At 33.9% G+C, this 25941-nt stretch overlaps 2 protein-coding genes across 2 annotated transcripts in view; both read left to right on the top strand.

The window, feature by feature from the left end:
- fam50a (family with sequence similarity 50 member A) overlaps window positions 1–2887 on the top strand; it is a 29452-nt gene extending 26565 nt beyond the window's left edge. The window contains exon 13 of the mRNA XM_059333468.1: window positions 2590–2887. Coding sequence (XP_059189451.1) covers window positions 2590–2598 — 9 coding nt within the window. The 3' untranslated portion in view covers window positions 2599–2887. The remainder of the gene's footprint in view (window positions 1–2589) is intronic.
- An 89-nt stretch (window positions 2888–2976) lies between these two features.
- Window positions 2977–25941, top strand: part of si:ch211-207e14.4 (interleukin-17 receptor D) — a 34647-nt gene continuing 11682 nt past the window's right edge. The window contains exons 1-3 of the mRNA XM_059333469.1: window positions 2977–3935; window positions 21830–21914; window positions 25557–25715. Of these exons, the coding sequence (XP_059189452.1) occupies window positions 3822–3935; window positions 21830–21914; window positions 25557–25715 (358 nt within the window). The 5' untranslated portion in view covers window positions 2977–3821. The remainder of the gene's footprint in view (window positions 3936–21829; window positions 21915–25556; window positions 25716–25941) is intronic.

Here is a 25941-nt window from a genome sequence, read left to right as displayed (position 1 = left end):
GACCAAAAAGACTAAAGCACATTAACACATGAACACAGTGGAGACAAAATGATTTGGTGACCAGTGGAGACAAAATGATTTGGTGACCCCCAGAAATCATCTCGCGACCCCAATTGGGGTCCCGACCCCAAGGTTGAGAATAGCTGTTCTAACTAATAACAAGTGATTTTTTTTATTGTTGTTGTTAAATGTTTCATGTTAAATGTTTAAATATCAAGTGTCAATTTACAGCTATGTGCCAATGTACTAGTTAATTACATACATACTACACAACAATACACACTTCTATTGTCTCATTAATAATAAAACAGTTGATTCCATCTGGCTGCTTGTTTTCAGGATGTGAAGAGGTAAAATTATGTCAAAGTAATGATTTTTAAAGAAATTATTACTTCGAAATAGCAGTTTTATACCTGTAAGTGTTGATAAAACAGCTTTATAACTTTTGATATTCTAGTTTCAAGCATGTATTTACTCAGTATAGGTCATAAAATCTCAGTCACAAGCTGTAATATCTGATTTAGATAATTAAGGACCAAAACACTTAAAACAAGTGAAACAGTCAAACACAAAAGATGCTGACTAAACAATCTTATCAGACAAAAAATAAGCATATATCCCCTTGATCTAAGATATTTCATCTTACTTAGATTTCAGTTTTTGCAGTGCACCTCATTAGAAAAAAATGTGTTTCAACAAGGCTGTCGTTTTTAATGGACGATGTTGGAAAGAATTTAAAATCTTTGCAGTGATGGATTGTAACAATAAGAACATAGTTTCACAGAAAGCATGTGGCTTTTATTAACATACACTCACAACTTCATGTGTTCGTGTTCCAAAGAAATAAAATGTAGTGGAACTATGACCTGAACGGTTTCTAGAGAACTGGATGAACAGCTCTGTGTAGATTTAACCACTTGGTCTGTGGAACTGATTTGTGAAAGAGAGCGTGGTGGAGTGCCAACTCTTTCTTGCATGGGCATGCTGCTACATACCCCTGGTCCAGCCTGGCACATGCACATGGTTTCTATAGCAACATAAATAACTGCACTGGAACATCACACAAGTTGATTAAGATCAAGGTTAATCAAATAGTAGAGCTGCAACAAATGTCATATTTGAAAACTGGAAACTATGGAAAACCTTAATAGAAACTTAGAATGGTAAAATGTCTGTTGTCATATTTTTGTGACATCTCCCTAATATATATATATATATATATATATATATATAGATCTGTCTGTCAAATATATCGTCTAAAAACATATTCCTCATCCATAAATCTGGTCGATTGGTTCCGAGGGTTCAAAGTCCGGATCAGCAATTAAATCATCGGTGCTGTTTTCATCAAGATCTCTTCCGTCACTTACTTCTAATCTCCCTCCGCTATAGTCGTCTTCCTCCATGATTTATAAGTTCTGGAAAAGTCCCATGTTGCATTGCGACACTCCCGCATGTATTCTGATCATGATTCTGATGCATTTCATTGGCCAAGAGACCGAAAATAGGTGGAAAAAAATACAAATAATACAAAATGACGTTTGGGGGGGTCTGTTTGACTTGAACTACTGGAAATTGACTTTTCCATCATATTGTAATGTATTGAGATGCACCTGTACATAACCCTTTGGAGTTTTGGGCTATTTTGTTGGTTTTTTACTCTTTTTCATTCTGCCACCATGCCATGCTGCTATCATATTTTCAGCACAACCTCACTTGATTGTTATTTTGTCATTTTGACTTACAACATAAAAAAAAAGACATTAAAACAAAAAACACACAAAATTACAAAAAACACACAAACACAATTTTGTTTTTACAGAAAACACAAGGTTTTTGTTTTTGTTTTGTTTTTTACAAAAAACACAGATAAAAACACATAAAAACAACACATAAAAACACACAGAACACACATAAAAAACACACAGAACACATAAAAAACACACAAAAACACACATAAAAAACACACAAAAACACAGATAAAAACACACAGAACACACATAAAAAACACACAAAAACAGAGATAAAAACAGATAAAAACACACACAAAAACAGATAAAAACACACAGAACACACATAAAAAACACACAAAAACAGAGATAAAAACACACAAAAAATTCCAAAAAACACAAAAAAAAGAGTCAGTTATACTTCTTTTTTTTCTTTCTTCTCATTCGTTTATTCTATATTCTATATAGACATATTCTGGTCTTGCCCCAAAATCTATAAATTATGATGGAATTTGAACCCCGGGTATTATCTGGGGAGGGGGCATAATTTATATATAAATAATTGATGCTGTTCCACCGGTACAGCTGCAATGTGAATGAGCAGCAGAGTAAAAGACCTCAAATGTTCCATCTGTCTGATAAAACCATCGACTGTATCAAAATAAAAACATGCTTTCCACTGGAGGGAGCAAATCAATCACTGCACTAATGACATGTTGAATCCACAACATGCCAAGGAAAACAGTCAGCGCCGCGTTCACACGTTGATTACAATTACACATCTCAATGTTATGCATGGAGTTTCCAACTTTCCAACTGTTTGTCAGACTCCTAACTTTGTATTTTGTCTGTTTTTCAGATCCGGTGAAACAGAAATCTCCTCCAGCCTCGATGGAATCCTCCATGCAAACTTTTGTTGTTTTGTTGTAAATTTCCCCATCTTATTTTACTCTATTATAACATACACTACTGGTCAAAAGTTTTAGAACACCCCAATTTTTCCAGTTTTTTATTGAAATTCAAGCAGTTCAAGTCAAATGAACAGCTTGAAAGGGTACAAAGGTAAGTGGTGAACTGCCAGAGGTAAATAAAAAAAGGTAAGCTTAACCAAAACTGAAAAATAATGTACATTTCAGAATTATACAAGTAGGCCTTTTTCAGGGAACAAGAAATGGGTTAACAACTTAACTCTATGGAGTCTTGGGCTATTTTGTCCATTTTTGAATTCTTTTCATGTCTTTGTAAGTCATTTTGTGTCTTTTTTTGGTCATTTTGTGTCTTTTTTTAGTCCTTTAGTCCAACATAAAATGTGATTTTGAATCTTTTTTTAACTTTCAAAACACTACCATGCTCAATAAAGAATTCTAAATGTTGTAAATGTGCATTAATTTCAGAGTACACTGAGACATTAAACTGCATAATTTTCAATTAAATTCTCGAAAAGTTGGTGTGTTCTAAAACTTTTGACCGGTAGTGTATTCCATCAGTTCTTTATCAAGATTTGATAAACTAATGATTCACTATCTTTCCCAAATGTAATAATAAATAAAATGTTTCCTGTGAAAACAACCCCACCTTCACATGTGTATAGCTCATAAACATGTAGCATCTATGCTTAATAAAGAGAATCTGGCTATGACTCACTGGGCTGAAGATGAATTGTATTCAACACTTGGTTGCTTCTCTTGTTGAAAAGCTGTTTACCATTCCTGTGTGTGTTTACCTGGAATGTGAGCCTGCTTTCTTCTGGCTGCTGACTGTAAACCTGCTCTGTGCCTCCTGCTCCTGCAGCCACAAATGAACTAGTCTGGCAGCGTTACCGTTAAAACATGCACAGAGAGCTGGCTGGCTGGCTGGCCGCACCTCCGCCTGTAGCCTGAAGACACCACTCCCCTCCCCGTCTTTTTCTGCTCCTCAGTTGCTGTCACTCACTCTCACGCACCACCCAGGACACTTCAACACTAGATTTCTCTCTTCCTCCCCGAGTGTCGGCTTCTTGCGGACATTTAGACCACCCGTTGTGAGTTTTTTGTCATTGGGTTTTGAAATCCGGGGCTCCCAGTTGGACCATGTCCCGTTGACTGTAGCAGCATGTGGAAGGCTTTCCTTTTGTACCAGCTCCTGGCGTTAGGGCAGCCGCTCTGGGCTCAAGATGATGTCACAGCCGTCAGCCCTCAGGACTGCTCCCTGGACTGTATCCGACAGGTAAACCGGCTTTTCATCCTGCTGTGTGTTTACACAAGTTTCTGTGTATGCTTCATGTCACTGTGTTAACACATAAACAGCCTTACATCTGATCTGTTGCAGCCACATTGTATCTATATTGGTATTCTTGTTTCATTTTGGGGTTTCCAGTCCAATTTTCTCATTAATTTTTAAGAAAACTACTAAAACATGACCTTAGATATACCACTTCTGCCTCTCCTCCAGCTGCTGCTGTTGACAGCAGGAGCTGTTGGCTGCTGCAAACTAATCTGAATGTTTGTGGGTTGAAGGATAAAATGGAAAAATATCCTTTTCATTTCATTACACCTATCCTTTTATTTCTCGAGGAATCATTGAGGGCAACCCCTCGTTTACAATGATGTGGAGAGTACAGAGAAAACAGAAAAGAGAAAACATAAAACAGAATACAGAGAAAACGCAAAACTACAGAGAAAACATAAAACAGAGTAGAGAGAAAACAAAACAGAGTACAGAGAAAGCAGAAAACAAAACAGAATACAGAGAAAACGCAAAACTACAGAGAAAACATAAAACAGAGGAGAGAGAAAACAAAACAAGAGTACAGAGAAAACAGAAAACGGTACAGAAAAAACAAAACGGTACAGAGAAAACATAAAACGGAGAAAAGAGAAAATACAAAACAGAGTACAGAGAAAACACAAAACTACAGAGAAAACATAAAACGGAGAAAAGAGAAAATACAAAACAGAGTACAGAGAAAACAAAACTACAGAACAGAGAAAACACAAAACAGTACAGGGAAAACAGAGTACAGAAAAAACATGCAAAAGCAGTTGCAGTGAAAGGCAGAGTTATTGGTTATCATAGTTTAGTTATTGGTTATCATAGTTTAGTTATTGGTTATCATAGTTTAGTTATTGGTTATCATGGTTTTAAACTGTCTCAGAGTTATAATTGCGTTAAGTTTGAGTAAATGTTGTAAGATGTTCCTGGTAGATGCAGCAGAAAAACTGAAAGCAGTTTTTCCAAATCCAGTATTTGTCTGGGGAACATTAAGCATTAATCACATCATATCTGATCTTACTGGCTGCTTTTTATTATTACTGGCTGCTTAATTGCCTTCAAGCAATGTTTTGTAAATTCAACACAAGTCTCAGATTTGCCAGCGGTTTTGGCTCGTTGGGATATATATTGTGTCCAAAAACTTAAAAAAAGAAAATTCATGAATTATGCAGTACATCATAATACAATATTATGCAGGGGTGAATCTGTTTTAAATAAATCTGACAGTTTTGCTTCAAATCTTTGTTCATGTGCATTTCTTGTGCATTTTTTTTCCTGATTTAGACTGATAAAATTTGAGAAAGAGAGTGAGGGAGAGAGGAAAATAATTCTTTGGTTGAGTCTCATCAATCAAAGCAGTGGTTCCCAACCTCAGGGTCAGGGCCCCCCATGGGGTCGCAACATAACTCTGAAGGGTCATGAGTAAACAGATTGAGAGGGCTGAAGACATACCTTCGTGTTACGCAACATTATTATGAATATTCTTGGCATTATTGATTTTTGCTTGTGAATTAGAAGATGATTTTATAAGTTGATTTTACAAGTAGTTTTATTAAAACCGTTTATTTAAGTGAAAAGCTCAATAAAGCTCAATAAAGTGCATATTTAAACAAAAAATAGCTTAATAAAAATAGCCTATGAAATAAAATAGGCCAAACTTTTTCTGAATGAAAAATATTATGAGAAAAGAATAACAAACATTACAAAAGAACTAAATATGACAAACCCTAGTAAGGGCAGCATTTATATATATATATGTATATATATATATATGTATATATATATGTATGTATGTGTGTATATATGTGTATATATATATATGTGTGTGTATATGTGTATATATATATGTGTGTGTATATATCTATATGTATGTATATATATATATATGTATATATATATGTATATATATGTATGTATATATATGTATGTGTATATATATATATATATATATATATATATATATATATATATATATATATGTGTGTGTGTAAAGAAAAAAATTGAACTATATCGATATATGTGATATGGTCTAATTCCATATCACATTTAAAAATATATCCATATATTTTTTATATTGATACATCGCCCAGCCCTACTTTTTAAAATGAAATTCAAAGGGAATAAGATGGGGCATTTAATAAACCTTTTTTAAAAATCAAAGCTCAATAAAGTGCACATTTAAATAAAAAAATATCTTAATAAAATAGCCTATGAAATAAAATAGGCCAATCTTTTTCTGAAGTAAATATATTTATGTGAGAAAAGGATAACGAACATTACAAAATAACTAAATATGACAAACCCTTGTAAGCGCAGCATTTATATATATATAAAGAAAAACAAATTGAACTATATCGATATATGCGATATGGTCTAAATCCATATCACGTTTAAAAATATATCGATATAAAAAAAAATATCGATATATCGGCCAGCCCTATGGTGGAGTAATGGTGTCCTGACCAGAGAATGAAGTCACGTTCCCTTTGTGTGTGTTTTAATCTGACTTCATCTGTTCTTTGTTGACAACAAACAATTGTTTTACATTTGTGCATGTTTTATGTGAGAATCTCTGTTTAGTTCAGTAGTTCTCAACCTTTTTGAGTCGTGACCCCCAATTTAACATGCATGTTGTCCGCGACCCCCGCTCACTGAACAGTTCAGATCATACAAACTCTGTTGGTACAACAAATTTTGGACAAATAATGAAGCAGACAACAACATCTCTCTGACCAAAATTACATAAAATTAAGCAAAAAAGGACTCAAATTAACCACAAAATGACAACAAATGACCACAAAATGGCCCTAAAAAGAAACAAAGTGACCAGAAAAGACACAAAATTATCAACAAAAGACACACAATTATCAACAAAAGACACAAAATGACCAGAAAAGACTCAAAATGACCAAAAAAAAGACACAAATTTTCCAAAAAAAGACACAAAATGACTAACACTTTAACACAGTGGAGACAGAGCTGACTTCCAAAATGATTTGGTGACCCCCAGAAATCATCTCGCGACCCCAATTGGGGTCCCGACCCCAAGGTTGAGAATAGCTGGTTTAGTTGAACAGGCGATTTCTCAGGAAGACATTTTTATTTAAAGAGTCCCGAGTGAAAAAGTTAAGAACCTACTGTTCTAGTAGGTGGATCATAAATCTCAGCAATAAAAGAGCTATAAAATGTTGACATGGAAGGCTCATGTTTAAGCATTACACAACAAGAAGGGCATAGCTAGCAGCACATCATTCCTCCAGTGCTGCCAATCAACAGATTAAACTAAACAGTTTCTTCGATGAATCAGCCATGCACACTAAAACACTAATGTATGAGCGATGCCAAACCATGACAATTCTACTCCACAGTCCCTGCTGGCGTTTCATCAAATAACGTCATGAAGTTACACCACACAGCAGGATTGTGAGGCACTTTTCTAATCAGGGGGACCTCAGCTGCTGCAGGGCGGTCAGACACTTGGGACATATTACTTTCACAGCTTTCAACATATGATTATGTTTTTCATTTCATTTCATTTTTTTAATTCTTCTTATCGAACCGAAAAAAATAAATAAACATAAACTACAACAGCGTAGGCTAGATCAGCTATTCTCAACCTTGGGGTCGTGACCCCAATTGGGGTCGTGAGATGATTTCTGGGGGTCGCCAAATCATTTTGGAAGTCAGCTCTGTCTCCACTGTGTTAAAGTGTTCATGTGTTAATGTGTTTTAGTGTTTTTGGTCACTTAATGTCTTTGTTTTTGGGTCATTTTGTGTCTTTTTTGTGTCTTTTTTTGATCATTTTGTGGTCAATTTGTATCTTTTTTGGTCATTTTGTTTTGTTTTTTTATAATTTTGTGGTCAATTTGTGACTTTTTTGGGTCATTTTGTGTCTTTTTTTTGGTCATTTTGTGTCTTTTTTTTGGTCATTTTGTGTCTTTTATAGGTCTTTTGTGTCTTTTTTGGTCATTCTGTGTCTTTTTTTAGTCATTTTGTGTCTTTTTGGTAATTTTGTTTCTTATTTTGGTCATTTTGTGTCTTTTTTGGGGTCATTTTGTGTCTTTTTTGGTCATTTTGTGTCTTTTCTGGTCATTTTGTGTCTTTTGGTCATTTTGTTTCTTTTTTGGGTGATCTGAACTGTGCGTGTGAGATTGTGTTCAGTGAGCGGGGGTCGCGGACAACAAACATGGAGGTTTATTTTTAAAAACCTCTATGCATGTGACATGCAGAAAGTAACACTTTCCCTGACACAGCAGTACTGACAGAAAGTTAATTCTGCTTCAGTATCAGACGAAATATTGTAACGGTGTATATCTTTGTACACTGCAAAAAAGGTGTGTCTAAAAACAAGATAAAAACACTAAATCTGAGGGAAATGATCTTGCTGCATGGACAGATAATTTCACTTGAAAATATTTCTTAAATTGAGATTATTAAATCTAGAAATAAGCATGTTGAACACTATAAGACTAATAAGAAATTAACTCTTAAAACAAGATACAATATCTAACACTTCTAAATCTAAGTTGTTTTTTTTATCTTGGTAAGAAACAAATAATCTGCAGTGTATCTTGTGTTGCCTTTTTTATTTTATATTATTATAATTTAACAGCCCCCACACTGCAAAAACCAACTGACAAAAAATGACAAAAAACAACTAGAATAAAGCAAATACATGTTTGAAACAAGTAAAATTAAAAGTAATTTTTCTTTGTAAGCAGTGGAAAAAACAGTGATGTCTTAAAATAAGACCAAAAATACTAATTCTGAGCAATTGTGGCTTGAAAAGCCCAACTGTAGTAACATTAAAATAAGACAGAAATACTTGAAACTAGCATGTTTTTTTTCTCATTTCAGTATCTATGGGTAGATACTGGTGGTAGAAAATGCTTTTGAAATAGCATTTAAACTAAATGTAACTAAAACTGTCAACTGGAACCAATATTTTAAGGTAAAAACTCACCATATTCAACAGTTGAATAGATTGAAAAGCATGACAAAGCTCACAATGTCAATCCTAAAGAGAAGTCTTTACACAAGACTGAAATCCCTGTGAAGAGGTTATTCACAAATTTTTGTTACAAAATGACTTTTTTTAGGTTTTATCAACTATACAAGACAAAAAAGACACATGTTCTTAAAATAAGCACATGAAGCTATTGTCAGGAGGTGAATTATACTCAAAACAAGATAATTAAGATACTATTGCTAGATATAAGAAGAAAATACCTGGTAAGCTTCATATTTTTTGCAGTGTATTCGTGGCCTGCACCTTGTTTTCTTCAGTGGAAGGGCAGCTGAGTGGACACTTTCCCACTGGGGTATCTAAGAGGACACTTTTGCAGATTTGAACGCAGTTGAACATGTTCTGGCCTGGATGGATGTACTTCACTTCTCTGTGAGATGTCAGAATAATTGTACACATGCTTTGAGAAAAAATAGCTCCAAGCAAAAGAAGTTATGGTGGAATCGCAGGTTGGAGCCGTGCTCACTGCAAAAAGTCAGCTCTCAAAAACAGGGCTGTAGAACCTGATAATGTAATAAATTAATTAAATAAAATGAAGTTGTTATGAGTTGGAATACACTAAGGTATTTGTGCGTTCATTGAGATTAGATATTTTTACTTGTTTTGGAAAGTCTTGACCAACCAGATTTTCTTGTTCCATTGGCAGATAATTTAGCTATTTTTAAGCAAAATACACCTAATTTTTGTACTTTTTTCCCCTTGTAGAACCTGATAATGTAATAACCCTGATAATGTAATAAAAATCTGCACTTGAGTCCATAGATAATGTAATAAAACCTGATAATGTAATAACTTCCCGATAATGTAATAAAGTGCATTTCCCAATAATGTAATAAAGTGCATTTCCCAATAATGTAATAAACTTTTTACCAATAATGTAATAAAGTCAACATGGTCTCACAGGAATCCGTGAAATAGCCACAGATTCGCTTTACTCAAAATCCGTGGAATAGCCACGGAATCACTCAAATTTCCGTGAAACTGACACGGATTTCACTACAATGCAAGTTAATGACAGTCATATCCCGTGGCTATTCCAACATACAAAGTGATTATGTACATTCACTGAGTGAATATTTAGAAAATAAAACATATATTTCTCGCTAGAAATGTGATCAAAATTCATTTTTATGCAGAAACTAAGTCAAAATATTGATTTTTTTCACTAAAAATGAGAGAACTGTCCGCCATGTTTTTTGTTCTGACTGCTGGGACCTTGAAAGTCACGTGACTTGGAACAAACCAATAGGAAAAAATATCCATGGAATAGCCACGGGATATGACTGTCATTAACTTGCATTGTAGCGAAATCCGTGTCAGTTTCACGGAAATTTGAGTGATTCTGTGGCTATTCCACGGATTTTGAGTTAAGCAAATCCGTGGCTATTTCACAGATTCCTGTGAGACCAGGTTCAACAAAGCAGTAGTTCTCAACCTTTTTGAGTCGTGACCCCCAATTTAACATGCATGTTGTCCGCGACCCCTGCTCGCTGAACACAATCTCACACGCACAGTTCAGATCACCCAAAAAAAGAAACAAAATGACCAAAAAGGAAACAAAATGACCAAAAAAGACACAAATTGACCACAAAATGATCAAAAAAGACACAAAATGACCAAAACAGACACAAAATGACCAGAAAAGACACAAAATGACCAAAAAAGACACAAAATGACCAAAAAAAGACACAAAATTACCCAAAAAAGAAACAAAATTACCAAAAAAGACAACTTGACCACAAAAAAAGGCATTAAGTGACCAAAAAGACTAAAACGCATTAACACATGAACACTTTAACACCGTGGAGACAGAGCTGACTTCCAAAATTATTTGGCGACCGCCAGAAATCATCTCGCGACCCCAATTGGGGTCCCGACCCCAAGGTTGAGAATAGCTGCAATAAAGTATAACATTAATGGGAGGTTATTACATTATTAGGTTAGCCTTCATTTTGCAAGTCCTGATAATGTAATACTTCCCCAATGTTGTAATAATTTAACAGCAGACCACCCTTTATTTGAGTTCAAGTGGTGATACTGTGTATCAACTCTAGCTCAAGAGCTCTAGCGCCACCAACAGGTCAAAGTTGAATGTTTAGTAACTTTTGACCCGTTCATCCGTTTTTTTTACAAAGGATGTATCACTGGAACCCTTGGGCCAATCCCAGTCCAATGCATCCTCAATGGGGTTTTTCGGCCATATTGGATTTTCCGCCATCTTTGATTTGATCAAAAACCTTCCATTAATGTTATACTTTATTACATTATTGGTAAAAAAAAAAGTGTATTACGTTATTGGGAAATTCAATTTATTACATTATCGGGAAGTTATTACATTATCAGGTTTTATTACATTTTCAATGGACTCAAGTGCAGATTTTTATTACATTATCGGGGTTATTACATTATCGGGAATTTATTACATTATCAGGTTCTATAAGGGGGAAAAAGTACAAAAATTAGGTGTATTTTGCTTAAAAATAGCTAAATTATCTGCCAATGGAACAAGAAAATCTGGTTGGTCAAGACTTTCCAAAACAAGTAAAAATATCTAATCTCAATGAACGCACAAATAGTGTATTCCAACTAATAACAAGTGCATTTTTCTTGATTCTAATGAATTATATTATTATATTTTTCAGATAATATATATTACATTATATTTCCTGAAACCAGCAAAGTCAGACTAAAAACTAGGGTACTTTTCTTGATACAGCTACAAATATTTGTATCTGTATGTAGAATATTTTTCTTAAAATTCTTGAAATAAGGCAAAAGCCGTGGAATCTTTATATCAAACAAGTGAAACAGTCTCAAATAAAAACTGCTAACTAAGAAGAACTATCTTATCAGACAAAAAATAAGCATATATCCCCTTTGATCTGAGATGTTTCATCTTACTTGGATTTCAGTTTTTGCAGTGCTGCTCTGTTTTCAGCTTCTGGCAGAGGCTTGTTTACGTCATCAAGGGTAAATGGAGAGAGGAAGAATGTGAGGCTGTCAACATGAGCTAATGTTAGTGTGTGTTACACCAGCTATTCTCAACCTTGGGGTCGGGACCCCAATTGGGGTCGCTAGATGATTTCTAGGGGTCGCCAAATCATTCTGGAAGTCAGCTCTGTCTCCACTGTGTTAAAGTGTTCATGTGTTAATGTGTTTTAGTCTTTAGGGTCACTTAATGCCTTTTTTTTGGTAATTTTGTGTCTTTTTTTGTGTCTTGTTTTGATCATTTTCTGGTCATTTTGTGTCTTTTTTGGTAATTTTGTGTCTTTTTTGATCATTTTGTGGTCAATTTGTGTCTTTTTTGGTCATTTCGTGTCTTGTTTTGATCATTTTGTGGTCATTTTGTGTCTTTCTGGTGATTTTGTTTCTTTTTTGGTCATTTTGTGTCTTTTCTGGTCATTTTGTGTCTTTTTTGGTCATTTTGTGTCTCTTTTGATCATTTTGTGGTCAATTTGTGTCTTTTTTGGTCATTTTGTTTCTTTTTTGGTCATTTTGTTTCTTTTTAGGGCCATTTTGTGTCGTTTTGTGGTCGTTTGTTGTCATTTTGTGGTTAATTTGAGTCCTTTTTTGCTTCATTTTGTGTCTTTTTTGGTCATTTTGTGTCTTTTTTGGTCATTTTGTTTCCTTTTTTTGGTTATTTTGTTTCCTTTTTTGGGTGATCTGAACTGTGCGTGTGAGATTGTGTTCAGTGCATGTTAAATTGGGGGTCGCGACTCAAAAAGGTTGAGAACTACTGTGTTACACAGCCATCCCCTTTGACTGACACACACTGTTAGTTGACCTTCTCAGGTTCTGTCTTAAATTTCTCTCATAAAGGTTCACTCATTCAAATCTTACTGACTTTATATTACAGCTTGATTTATCCATATCTTATATACTACAACATTATTGGGTTGGGCCTCCAACCTCCACAGTATTTATCTAGTTCAGAAAGGATCTGCCACATTTTCAAACCCACTAGATCCTTCTGCTCCCCTTTTCCAAAAACTCAACATAATGACAACTTTTCAGATCAATATATACCAAATATGCATTTTTATTTTTAAGTATGCACTGCAAAAAAAGGTATGTCTAAAAACAAGATAAAAACACTAAATCTGAGGGAAATGATCTCGCTGCATGGACAGATAATTTACCTTGACAAGATTTCTTAAATTAAGATTATTAAATCTAGAAATAAGCATGTTGAACGCTTAAAATAAGAAATTAACTCTTCAAACAAGATAAATTATCTAATACTTCTAAATCTAAGTCTTTTTTTTTAATCTTCGTAAGAAACAAATAATTTGCAGTGTATCTTGTGTTGCCTTTTTTATTTTATATTATTATAATTTAACAGCACCCACACTGCAAAAACCAACTGACAAAAAATGACAAAAAAACAACTAGAATTAAGCAAATACATGTTTGAAACAAGGTTGTTCACTTAAAATACGAACTTAACTCTTAAAACAAGATAAATTAAAGCTGCCAGCAGCGATGAACTGGCCCGAGCAGAGTGACCTGATGATTATTTGTTTCTTATAAAGATTTTTTTTAAAAACGTCTTTTTTTGGGGGTGGTTTTACGTTATGATTTTACGTCTTTTGTTTGTGTGGGGTTTTTTTTGTTATTTTACGTCCTTTGTTTTTCTTTTTTGGTCATTTTACTTTTTATGTCTTTTTTGTGTCTTTTTGTCTTTTTTTGTCTTTTTTTGTCTTCTTTTGTGTCTTTTTGTGTCTTTTTTTTTGTCATTTTGTGACCAAAAAATGTACAAAAGAGATAAAATTAAAGCTGCCAGCAGCGATGAACTGGCCCGAGCAGAGTGACCTGACAATTATTTGTTTCTTACCAAGATAAAAAAAACTTTAGATGTAGAAGTGTTAGATCATTTATCTTGTTTTAAGAGTCAATTACTTATTTTAAGATACAACATGCTTATTTCTAGATTTAACAATCTTAATGTAAGAAATCTTGTCAAGGTAAATTATCTGTCCATGCAGCAAGATCATTTCCCTCAGATTTAGTGTTTTTATCTTGTTTTTAGACTAAACACCTTTTTTGCACACACTTTTGTTTTATTTTACTTTCTAATATTATTATAATTTATCTTTATCTTTAGAGTAATTATTTCTCTTTCTATTTCATAGTTACTTGTTTTTAATCTAACTTGTGAATGTTAATATAGATAGAGGCCTGTATTACATATGTATGAGCCCTTTTGGGTTCCTTGCCGCTACCTTGCACCTTCCTTTTGTTGTTATTTCTATTATTATGCAAAAACAAACAAACATCAAACTTCAAATCAACTCATTGTACTTAGACTTCGAACGTAAGTGTTGCAGTCCAAAGCATGTGTCCTGTGTGCGTATTGAAAAGTCCACCTACATAATGAGCGTGCTAATCAAGTCTCATTAGCGCGGGGCACGCTAAGAACGCTGATTATGTTTTCAGCTTGCGTGCAAAGGAGTGTTTAAGGCTACAGAGACATTCTGACAGCCATTTCTAAAGCTGACAGTTTAAGTGCATTGTGCACACACACACACACACACACACACACATTCTTGTACTTCTATCTTTGTGAGGGCCCTCATTGGAATGGTGAATTCCCTTGCAAGGTTATAATAGTTTGTTTTTTTCATTAGTTTTAGTTTTAATTTTGTTGGGAATTTTTGTTTTCAAATTCAGTAAGTTTAACTTAGTTTTTAGAGTGAGTTTGCTAGTTTAAGTTTAGTTTTTTTGTTGTTTTTTTTTTAAATGCTTTGGTTTTAGTTTAGTTTTTATTAGTTTTAGTTTTTTGTAATGGGGTATTTGTTGGGTGGGAGATTAAAAGAGGTCACAGTAAATTTTGCCTTTATTTCCTTTGTCTTATCCATCTTCATTATGTATGAAAAAAGCTGACAAAGACAAAAACGAAGGACATTTTCACTATAATTTTAGTTCGTTTTGTAACCACACAATACAGTTTCAGTTAATTATCATTATCATGTAACCTTTAACCCTTAAAACAAAGTCTGAAATCTAAAAAAAAAAAAGCCTTTAAAGAAGTGAGGACCGGCCGAAATGTCCTCACTTTGCGAAAATGTCCTCACTCTGTTGGTGTTGGTAAAAATGTGTTGTGGTCCTCACTATGCAGGAAGTACAAGAACACACACACACACACACACATACACACGTATGCACTACTCGTCTTTCTTGCCTCTGGCAGTATTTCTTCCTCTCTAATTTTCTCCACCTGGTAGTGGAGTCCTGGTCTGTAAACCTGCAGGGCAGGTCGCTAACAGTATACGTGTGTGCCTCTTCCATGCTAATAAGATTTATTCTGAATTTCATATGTTTTTCTTGCTGATTTGATTCGGCTGTGAAGCAGCAGCAGCTCCTGGGGACATTCAGGAACAGAGCCATATTGTTTTAACATTTGATTTATTTGACTTCGGTTCATTGTTCTCCTTAACCACTGATCTTTCTTGCTTAGAACTTGGCTCGACATCATGGACATTCCTCTTGGGTTTCTTTTACAACACAGACAATGAAAATAGAACAAAAGAACAATGAGAAAAAAGGAGGGAATAAAACACAAAAACAAAATGATATCAAATCACATGCTCATATAGATTTAAATAGAAACAGAGCAAAGGCTTCACACAAAATACATGTGCAGTTTTTAAGGCTTCAGTGTGTTTCAGTGTTTGTCAGATGGTCAAACCGTGAAACAGAGAGCTGAGATCTGTCACTCTCATAGAGACTTTGTTATTTTTTATTCAATTTCATAAAACACATGATTACACATGGTTAAAAAAGCCAGAGTTAGCCAGAAGGCTAGTTTTCATCTGTAGTCCCCTTTTATTTTATTACGAAACAAAAAACAAACATACAAACAAAAAAAAACAACAAAAAAAATAGCACAGGTGAGTCACATGACTTGAGTCAGACTCAAATCACAAATATAGACTTGAAAAGATGTGCAACTCGACTTGGATTTCACACCAAAGCCTCGTGACATGAGCCTGTTGACTTAAAAATACCTGACAGACTTCCTTACCCCAAGTCACACTATGTACACTGCAAAAAAGGTGTTTAGTCTAAAAACAAGATAAAAACACTAAATCTGAGGGGAAATGATCTTGCTGCATGCACAGATAATTTACCTTGACAAGATTTCTTAAATTAAGATTATTAAATCTAGAAATAAGCATGTTGAACACTTAAAATAAGAAATTAACTCTTAAAAGAAGATAAATTATCTAACACTTCTAAATCTAAGTTGTTGTTTTTTTAATCTTGGTAAGAAACAAATAATTTGCAGTGTATCTTGTGTTGCCTTTTCTTATTTTATATTATTATAATTTAACAGCACCCACACTGCAAAAAAGCAACTGACAAAAAATGACAAAAAACAACTAGAATTAAGCAAATACATGTTTGAAACAAGTAAAATTATCTGCCAGTGCAGTAAGTCATTTTTCTTAAATAAGTAAACAAACATCTAAGCAGTGGAAAAAACAATGATGTCTTAAAAAAAGACCAAAAATAAAAATTTTGAGCAATTGTGGCTTGAAAAGCCCAACTGTAGTAACATTAAAATAAGCCAGAAATACTTAAACTGGCACGTTTTTTTTCCTAATTTCAGTATCTGTGGGTAGATACTGGTGGTAGAAAATGCTTTTGAAATATCATTTAAACTACATGCAACTAAAACTCTCAACTGGAGCCAATATTTGAGGTAAAAACTCACCATATTCAACAGTTGAATAGACTGAAAAGCATGAAAAAGCTCACAATGTCAATCCTAAAAACAAGTCTTTACACCAGACTGAAATCCCTGTGAAGAGGTTATTTACTCATTTTTGTTACAAAATGACTGGTTTTATCAACTATACAAGACAAAAAAAGACACATGTTTTTTTATCTTGGTAAGAAACAAATAATTGTCAGGTCACTCTGCTCGGGCCAGTTCATTGATGCTGGCAGCTTTAATTTTATCTCTTTTGTACATTTTTTGGTCACAAAATGACCAAAAGAAGATGTAAAAAGACACAAAATGACCAAAAAAAGACACAAAAAAGACAAAAAAAGACACAAATAAGACACACAAGAAGACAAAAAAGACACTAAAAAGACACAAAAAGACCAATAAAAGACCAAAAAGAAGACAAAAAAGACACTAAAAAGACACAAAAAGACCAATAAAAGACACAAAAGACACAAAAAAAGACAAAAACACACAAAAAAGACATAAAAAAGTAAAATGACCAAAAAAGAAAAACAAAAGACGTAAAATAACAACAAAAAAAACACAAACAAAAGAAGTAAAATCACAAAAAAAAAGACGTTTTTTTTTTAAAATCTTGGTAAGAAACAAATAATCATCAGGTCACTCTGCTCGGGCCAGTTCATCGCTGCTTGCAGCTTTAATTGATCTTGTTTTAAGAGTTAATTTCTTATTTAAGCGTTCAACATGCTTCACAGATACTGAAGTGAGAAAAAAAATGTGCTAGTTTAAGTATTTCTGGCTTATTTTAATGTTACTACAGTTGGGCTTTTCAAGCCACAATTGCTCAAAATTAGTACTTTTGGTCTTATTTTAAGACATCACTGTTTTTTCCACTGCTTAGATGTTTGTTTGTTTACTTATTTAAAGAATTCTTACAAAGAAAAGTGACTTACTGCACTGGCAGATAATTTTACGTGTTTCAAACATGTATTTGCTTTATTCTAGTTGTTTTTTGTCATTTTTTGTCAGTTGGTTTTTGCAGTGTGGGTGCTGTTAAATTATAATAATATAAAATAAAAAAAAAGGTAAATTATCTGTCCATGCAGCAAGATCATTTCCCTCAGATTTACTGTTTTATCTTATTTTTAGACACACCTTTTTTGCAGCATGCTATGGAAGTTCAATGTCAGCTGTTGTTGTTGTTTTAACAAATACTTTGTTCTATATTAACACTCTGTTGTTAAAATGGCATTACATTTGGGAAAGAGTGCATTTTGACCTGTTTAGTCAAAACTAAAAGTTTAAGACTTGGGACTTGTCAACAGTGGTGGAAAAAGTATTCAGACCCTTTACTTCAGTAAAAGTACTAATAACACACTGTGAAATGACTCCACTACAGTAAAAGTCCTGCATTCAAAACTTACTGAAGTAAAAGTACAAAAGTATCAGCATTAAAATGTACTTAAGTAAAAGTACTCGTTATACTCAATTGAACCCACTCGATTGTTTTGTATATTTTCAGATATATTAATGGATTATTATTATTATTGATGAATCTATGTGAGCAGTGTTTTAATTTTGAAAAGATAGGGTTCATTTAAAATATTTAACATACTTTTATGTGGTTTAAATAAAAACGATGTCAAATCACTTTAAAAGTATCATGTTTTTATGTTAAATTTTGACCTGAAAAATAACTTAAGCTGCCAACAAAATGTAGTGGAGTATAAAGAACATTTACCTCTAAATGTAGTGGAGTAGATGTATAAAGTTACATGAAATGGAAATACTCAAGTATTATTATTATTATATATACTGTTGCTGCCATTACTATTATTACCATATACTGTAATATACTACTATTATTATTATACCGGCCTTACCGGCCTTATTTATTATTATTATTATTACTATTATTATATATTATATATCATATTATTTTATTTTACTTATAATTACTTTATTTATATTTTTCATTTTATTTTTATATTGTTTATTATCTATTATTACATATTATATTGTATATATTATATACTGTACTATTATTATTATTATTATTATATACCGTCTAGTCACTATAGCATTGTTGCCATCATATCATCAATATAATTATAATTACCTTCATCTTGCCAACCTACCAACTGATGTTCTTTTTTTAACTCCTTTAGTGTCCTTGTTCTATTCTGTGTTTTTTTCTATTGTTGTTTTTATTTATGCTACCTCAGTATTTTATTCTATTGTATTTTCTTGTACTTGAATACAGGACTGCTGTGACAACCGAATTTCCCTTCCGGGATGAATAAAGTAATCTATCTATCTATCTAACGTACAAGTACCTCAAAATTGTACTTAACTACAGTACTTGAGTAAATGTACTTGATTTCATTCTACCACTGCTTGTCAGCCTTGACTAAAAACTTAACTTGGGACTTGAGGATGGTGACCTGAGACAAACTTGTGAGACAGCCGGAGCCCGCTTACAACCAGCCACTTCAAATCATGAAACAGCTGGATTCAGAAGTACTTTATTAATCCCAGTGTCCCAGTGGAAATGACTTACTCACATTCCTACTGATACTGCAGCTGTGTGTACTACAGTGTGAGTACTAACGTCACAGTTGTTTGGTCCCGACACAGCTGCTGTTGCTGTCCTCCGATCACATCTCCTACAGCAGCTGTTCTCAACCTTGGGGTCGGGACCCCAATTGGGGTCGCTAGATGATTTCTGGGGGTCGCCAAATCATTTTGGAAGTCAGCTCTGTCTCCACTGTGTTAAAGTGTTCATGTGTTAATGTGTTTTAGTCTTTTTGGTCTTTTTTTTTTGGTCATTTTGTGTCTTGTTTTGATCATTTTCTGGTCAATTTGTGTCTTTTTTGGTAAGTTTGTTTCCTTTTTTTGGTAATTTTGTGTATTTTTTTTTTTTAATTTTGTGTATTTTTTTTAGTAATTTTGTGTCTTTTTAGGTAATTTTTTTCTTTTTTGTGTCATTTTGTGTCTTTTTGGTCATTTTGAGTCTTTTTTGGTCATTTAGTGTCTTCTTGGTCATTTTGTTTCCTTTTTTTGGTCATTTTGTTTCTTTTTTGGGTGATCTGAACTGTGCATGTGAGATTCTGTTCAGTGAGTGGGGGTCGCGGACAACATGCATGTTAAATTGGGGGTCGCGACTCAAAAAGGTTGAGAACTACTGTTCTACAGTACAAAGGCTGGTGAAAATCTTGCTTGTACACATTGAAATGATTGGGTAAAGAATGAAAAAAGTTCAAACCCTGCTTACTTTACAAAAAAAAAATTTAATTTTGAAAATGTTCTGAGAATGTGATGGAAGGACTTGAATAGTAGCCAAGAGGACCATATAGGCTACTCCCATAGACTGTATATGAAAAATGGACGTAGTGACTGTGGCGTCATCCATTGGTTTGTGGCCTGTTGGAAGCATCAAGTTCAGCGTTGCACTCGTCGCCATCTTGACTGAGAGAAGTTGCTGCTAATTCATGTTAACATTAACTGGAGCATTAACTGGGATGTTAGTTTTGGCAAAAAACTAAATGTACATTACTGACCTCAGAAAACTGAGCAGCGACTCCTTGGAGTGTCTGTTAGTCCAACCAAACACTGAACAAGACATTTTTACTGAAGAAAACTTTCAAATAAACTGTCATCAAGAGAAAATACAGTGAAAGGGTCAAAGTTATGAGACCAAACCGCTAAACATCCTTTTATATTTATATATATAAAACTTTATTGACACGTTGCCACGGATACACATTGTTCTGCTTCTCTCCTGATGACGGCTCGCCTTGTTAGTGACCTGTCAATCAAAGGTAGCCACGCCCCAAATCATATGATTCTTTATCTTCTATTTTCTTCTAAATGGGGCATTTATTATAACTACTAACATGAAATTGTCTTGAAGAAGATTTTTGCTAGTGATTGAGACCATAGAGTTGTTCTAAAAAATGCTGAGGAAATAAATAAAGTGAGAAGTTTAGTCTTTTTGTACTTAAATGGATGGACCAAAATGCTTTTGCAGCCACCGTCAGCACCCCCCCCCCCCCACACCCCCCACCCCCCCCCCCCGCGGGAAATTTTGATAGAATGCAGCTTAAGGCACTGACGCCTAAAAATGCCTGTGAAACCTCTGGGCGATTTTAAAATAAGCCCCTAAAACCTGAAGTTTTTCTGGAAATTCAACAGAAGTGTCAACGCTTCTACTAAATAATAGATTTTTCAGCCTCTGTAGCAGATAGAAATGAAATTCAAAAAGTATTTGAGAGCTTATATGAAATTACTACAAAACGACGTATCCACTTTCCAGGCTTCAATGGGTTAAAGGCACTTCCTGGTTTGCATCAGTGTTCATACCTGGAGGTTGCCGCCTGGTTTCTCCCCTATTTCCTGAAAGCCTGCAAAATAATGTCCCCATATCCTTGAAAGAACTCCACATTGTGACCACCGAGGAACATATTGGGAACACTGGTGGCATTCTTTGCACTAGTTCGGTACGTTCTCAGAACATTTTGGGAATGTACCGATAGTAATATTCAACTTATATATGGTGCCCTAAACATTGGCAAAACATCATGAATGTTCCTTAAAAAACTGCAAAATAACATTCCCATAAATCTTCATGAACTCCACCTCATGACCATCTGGGAACATTCTGGGACCGCTATACCAGTGGGGATGTTCTCAGAACATTCTGGGAACACAAAATTCCTAGTTGGGTAATGACAACACAATTCAACTAGAAGAGCACTTGGAAGAGCTTCTGTCAAGGACAAATGTTCTTTTTGCTGACGAAGGTGAAAAAAATCTTGTATCCATGATTCAAATCGGCTCCAGCAGTGAAAGGGTTCATCCTTAGCCAATGCTCCACCCTTCCAACAAGTTTAATGAAAATTAAATATTAATAAGTGTTCCTGTAATGATCAGGGAATGTACACAGACCATGAATCTAATCTAATGTGGTTTAAAATCTGTTTTCTCCAATCATATTATATGTCTCTTTTTGTGCTGTGTTTTTTATTAGCTAACCTTTATTCCTCCAGGCACAATATGACACGATTTGCAAATAACATCTGATATGCATGCAAAAAGTTTAATTCATTATGAATTTCTACTCTGCAGGGAGGACCTGGATGTGATTATTGCAGAATAACCAGAAGTGATGTCAAAAAGGCTCTGGGTTTTAACTCTATCAAAGCATTTGGAAGTAAGTGTGACTCAAACAAGCTGAAATAAAAATAAAAACGAGGGTTTTTAAATAAAACTGATAACTAACTGAAACTGTATTGTGTGGTTACAAAACTAACTAAAACGAACTAAAATTATAGTGAAAATGTCCTTCTTTTTCGTCTTTGTCAACTTTTTTCATACATAAACCTTTTTGGTTGATATGAAATCTATTTCATCTATCTGGTTCGTATTTATGACTTAATTAACTTATTGGGGCTGAGATGGATCAGACAAACGAAATAAAGGCAACATTTATTGTGACTTTTTTAAATTTGGCACCCAACAAATTACAAAAAACTAAAACAAATAAAAACTCAACTAAAACTAAGCATTTTCCAAAAATAAAAACAAATTAAAACTAGCAAACTCACTCTAAAAACTCATTAAAACTAACTGAATTTGAAAAAAAAAGATCACAATGAAATAAAAACTAAAACTAATGAAAAATCCAGAACTATTATAACCTTGCTACCTACATGTACAGTAGCATTCTGTGATGGAAAATTACCAAACATATAAAGGATCAAAGGCAGTTATAAGCCTACCTTAATAACACGAACATGTTTTGGCAACAGTGATAATAATCCTGGGTGTCTTTAACCTGAAGCTATAAATAGCAAACTGTTTGCTCTTTTTATTAGTATGTGAACATAGCCTAAATAGCAAATACAGAAAGGGTGTGACCAATTGTCATCACTCTGCTCGCAATAAATAAATGCTTATTGTTCTGGGCCTATGACTTCTCTAATGACAGATGGGAAAAATATGTCAGATATTTGTCAAACGTTAACCAAAGTGTTGCCGCTGACAACAAAGCACACGATCATTTTTAGCCAAGCTAGGTGTAACTTATCTATTTACTTTTCACCTAGCTTTACTACCTAGATCAGGGGTGGGCAATTAATTTTCCCAAGGGGCCACATGACCAATACCACGAAGTTTGCAGGGGCCGGACCAAAACTCTGAACTGAATTCTGCTCAATAATAATGTAATCGCTTTATAAAATATAGTAAATTATCTGGTTTTGAGCTGCTACTGATAGGAACACATGTTATGATAAGACTGTTAATGTGGAGTAAATCAAGTATAGCAGTAAAAAATAGTAAATACTCCAATCACTATATCACTTTTCCATTTATTTTAAACACAACTGTAAATGACCTTTAGCAAGGCTCCTATATTTGTTTTTGTATTATATATCTTGTTTTTCATGTTTGTACATTTTCAAGGTATTTTACAATGTTGTGATGCTTTTATTTTGAAAAGGTGCCGTCCAATGTAAAACGGGTGCTTTAATTTTGAAAGCTAGTGACAGGAAATAACCGGTAGAACGGTTAATTGAAAAAACGAACGGTAAATAATAACGAGTGCGTAGTAATTCATATAAAGTTGATATAAAGTATCAAAAAGGCTAAAGTTTATTTTATTCTGTCATACATATTAGTGGCTATATTTGTTGTCTTAACTATAGTAAAAGTGCTTGTTAGCTCTAGTGCTAATGCTAATGTTTGCTATTTTTTTTTCAAAATAAAAGCACTGTGGTTATATTGATTTCTAATTTCTGGGTAGCCTCACGAGGGCCGGACAAGGACAGCCAACGGGTCGGGTCTGACCTAGATGCTCAAGTCAAAATTTTAGTTTGTTAAATACTTTATTTTCATGGATGCTTTAGCTTTTGTGTTTGGTACTTAGTATCAAATGTTAGCATGTTACAGACAGGTAAATGTAAATTAAGCAGGTACAATTGTCCTGCTGAACATTAGCATAGCATAGTAGCATTGTGAGTGTGGGCTCTGTAAGGCTGTACTTACGGTGGCCCTGAGAGCTCACAGTGCTGCAGCTTAACAAAACACATGCAAATACACAAAACACAAGCAAATTGAGAAAACATCTTCATCAATTTGACAACACAAGCGCAGCATTTAGAAAACGCTGCAAAGACCACAACACAACCGAAGTGTTTCCAGAGGACACTTAAAAGTGATGCACACATCTGGACACACGTGTGATATTATCACATTATTTCATGATAATGATAAATTCATGTTTTAACATTATAACAATCATAGCGTGATACGTTAGTGGCCGATTGATAGTGTGTTAATGTTAGCCGTGATGGATAGCATGCTAACGTTAGCGGGCTAGCAAGACCAAGACCAACTCGGTGCCGTTGAGAGAGACCAACTAAAACGTGTATCATTCATTTATTTGATTTGTTTTACTGCAATGTGATTGATATTGTTATACATTTATGTGTCTCTTGGATTTTTTGTTGTTATTCATTTATGTAAAACACTTTGGTCAACCTTGGTTGTGTATAATGTGCTCTAGAAATAAACTTGACCTTGATATGAGCTAGCAAGCTAGCGGGCTAACGGTAGCGGGCTAATGCTATATATCAGGTTATAACATGAAAATATCATTATCTTTAAGTCATGGCTGAAGTTCAAAACACACAAACAATATTCTAATGATTTTAATGGTGGATTTCACTATAAGGGCACTTGATAATCACTAACAAATAGAAGATTTGAACCAAATATTTTAATATGTGGGTTTTTTTCTTTCCATTCGTATGGACAGGGAATCTGAATGGGAGAAATTACCAATAGTAATCATGTCCATAAGCAGTCTTAAGAGGCCTTTTTTCAACAGAAAAAATTGTTAATCATTATTAATGAATGGTAAACTCCTTTCAATATTAACCCATAAGAACCCAGACCCAGTTATCCATAAAGGAAAGTTATGGGGGATATATCACAGACCAAGTGAACCACACAGAACATATTTATGATGGGGGTTTTTTGGTCATTTTGTGTCTCTTTTTTAGTAATTTTGTGTCTTTTTTAAGTAATTTAGTTTTTTTTCTGTCATTTTGAGTCTTTCTTTTAAGTAATTCTGTGTCTTTTTTGGTCATTTTGTGTCTTTTTTAAGTAATTTAGTTTTTTTCTGTCATTTTGTGTCTTTTTTAAGTAATTTAGTGTTTTTTCAGTCATTTGTGTCTTTTTTTGTCATTTTGTGTCTCTTTTTAGTCTTTTTGTGTCTTTTTTTAAGTAATTTAGTTTTTTTTGGTCATTTTGTGTCTTTTTTAAGTAATTTAGTGTTTTTTTTTAGTAATTTTGTGTCTTTTTTAAGTAATTTAGTTTTTTTCTGTTATTTTGTGTCTTTTTTGGCATTTTGTGTCTTTTTAAGTAATTTAGTTTTTTTCTGTCATTTTGTGTCTTTTTTTTTAGTAATTCTTTAATTTGAGTTTGAGACCCCTGTTCTAGAATATTTAAAGTGTTTGTTACATGGCTGTCACCGTGGGTTCTTATGGGTTAAGTATGTGCGTTGAAACAAATTTCATATACATTTTGTATTATTTTAAACATTTTTGAAAATTAAATCAGAACACTCAAAAAGTTCATTTGCAGTTGACACGTTTAAATAAATAAATTGTGCCTTTTGGTGGAGTCAGATGACAGTAATCGTAGATCTAGACATCCTATAAAAGTTATGCCTTTTGAATGGACATGTTTGCTTTAATATTACATATCCAGAAATGTAGGCTATTGAATGCCGACTGTTATCCGCAATGTACTGAGAATATTGACACTTCTATGTATTATTCCTCCTCAGGTTGTATTCCCTGGCCATGTTTTGAGTTGCTGGGAGTAGAAGACCCTAAAATCTGTCAGCACTATGTCCAAGCACCAAACGATGTGAAGGTTAAGTTTGTAAAAGAGAAAAACCCCAAATCTGACACCATAGTTGTCTCCTGGAAGCCCAGCTATTATGGTATGTTGATATGGCTTGAGAAAACCAATTTCTTCATGCAGTTCTTATACGGACGTACAGCTTGTCTTTTCTTTTTATGGACAACATAAAGTGGTTTGGTTGGTTTTTAAGTCTGTAGGCAGTCTCGTTTATCATGTCAGACAGGGGTTCCCTCCCCCTATGTCATTTTATTATATCACAGTTTGACATAAACAAGATTTATTACGGTTGACATACCGTGCATTAA

Source organism: Centropristis striata, chromosome 5 (genome assembly GCF_030273125.1).
Source record: "Centropristis striata isolate RG_2023a ecotype Rhode Island chromosome 5, C.striata_1.0, whole genome shotgun sequence".
Lineage (NCBI taxonomy): Eukaryota > Metazoa > Chordata > Actinopteri > Perciformes > Serranidae > Centropristis > Centropristis striata.
This window is presented reverse-complemented; position numbering and strand designations above follow the sequence as displayed.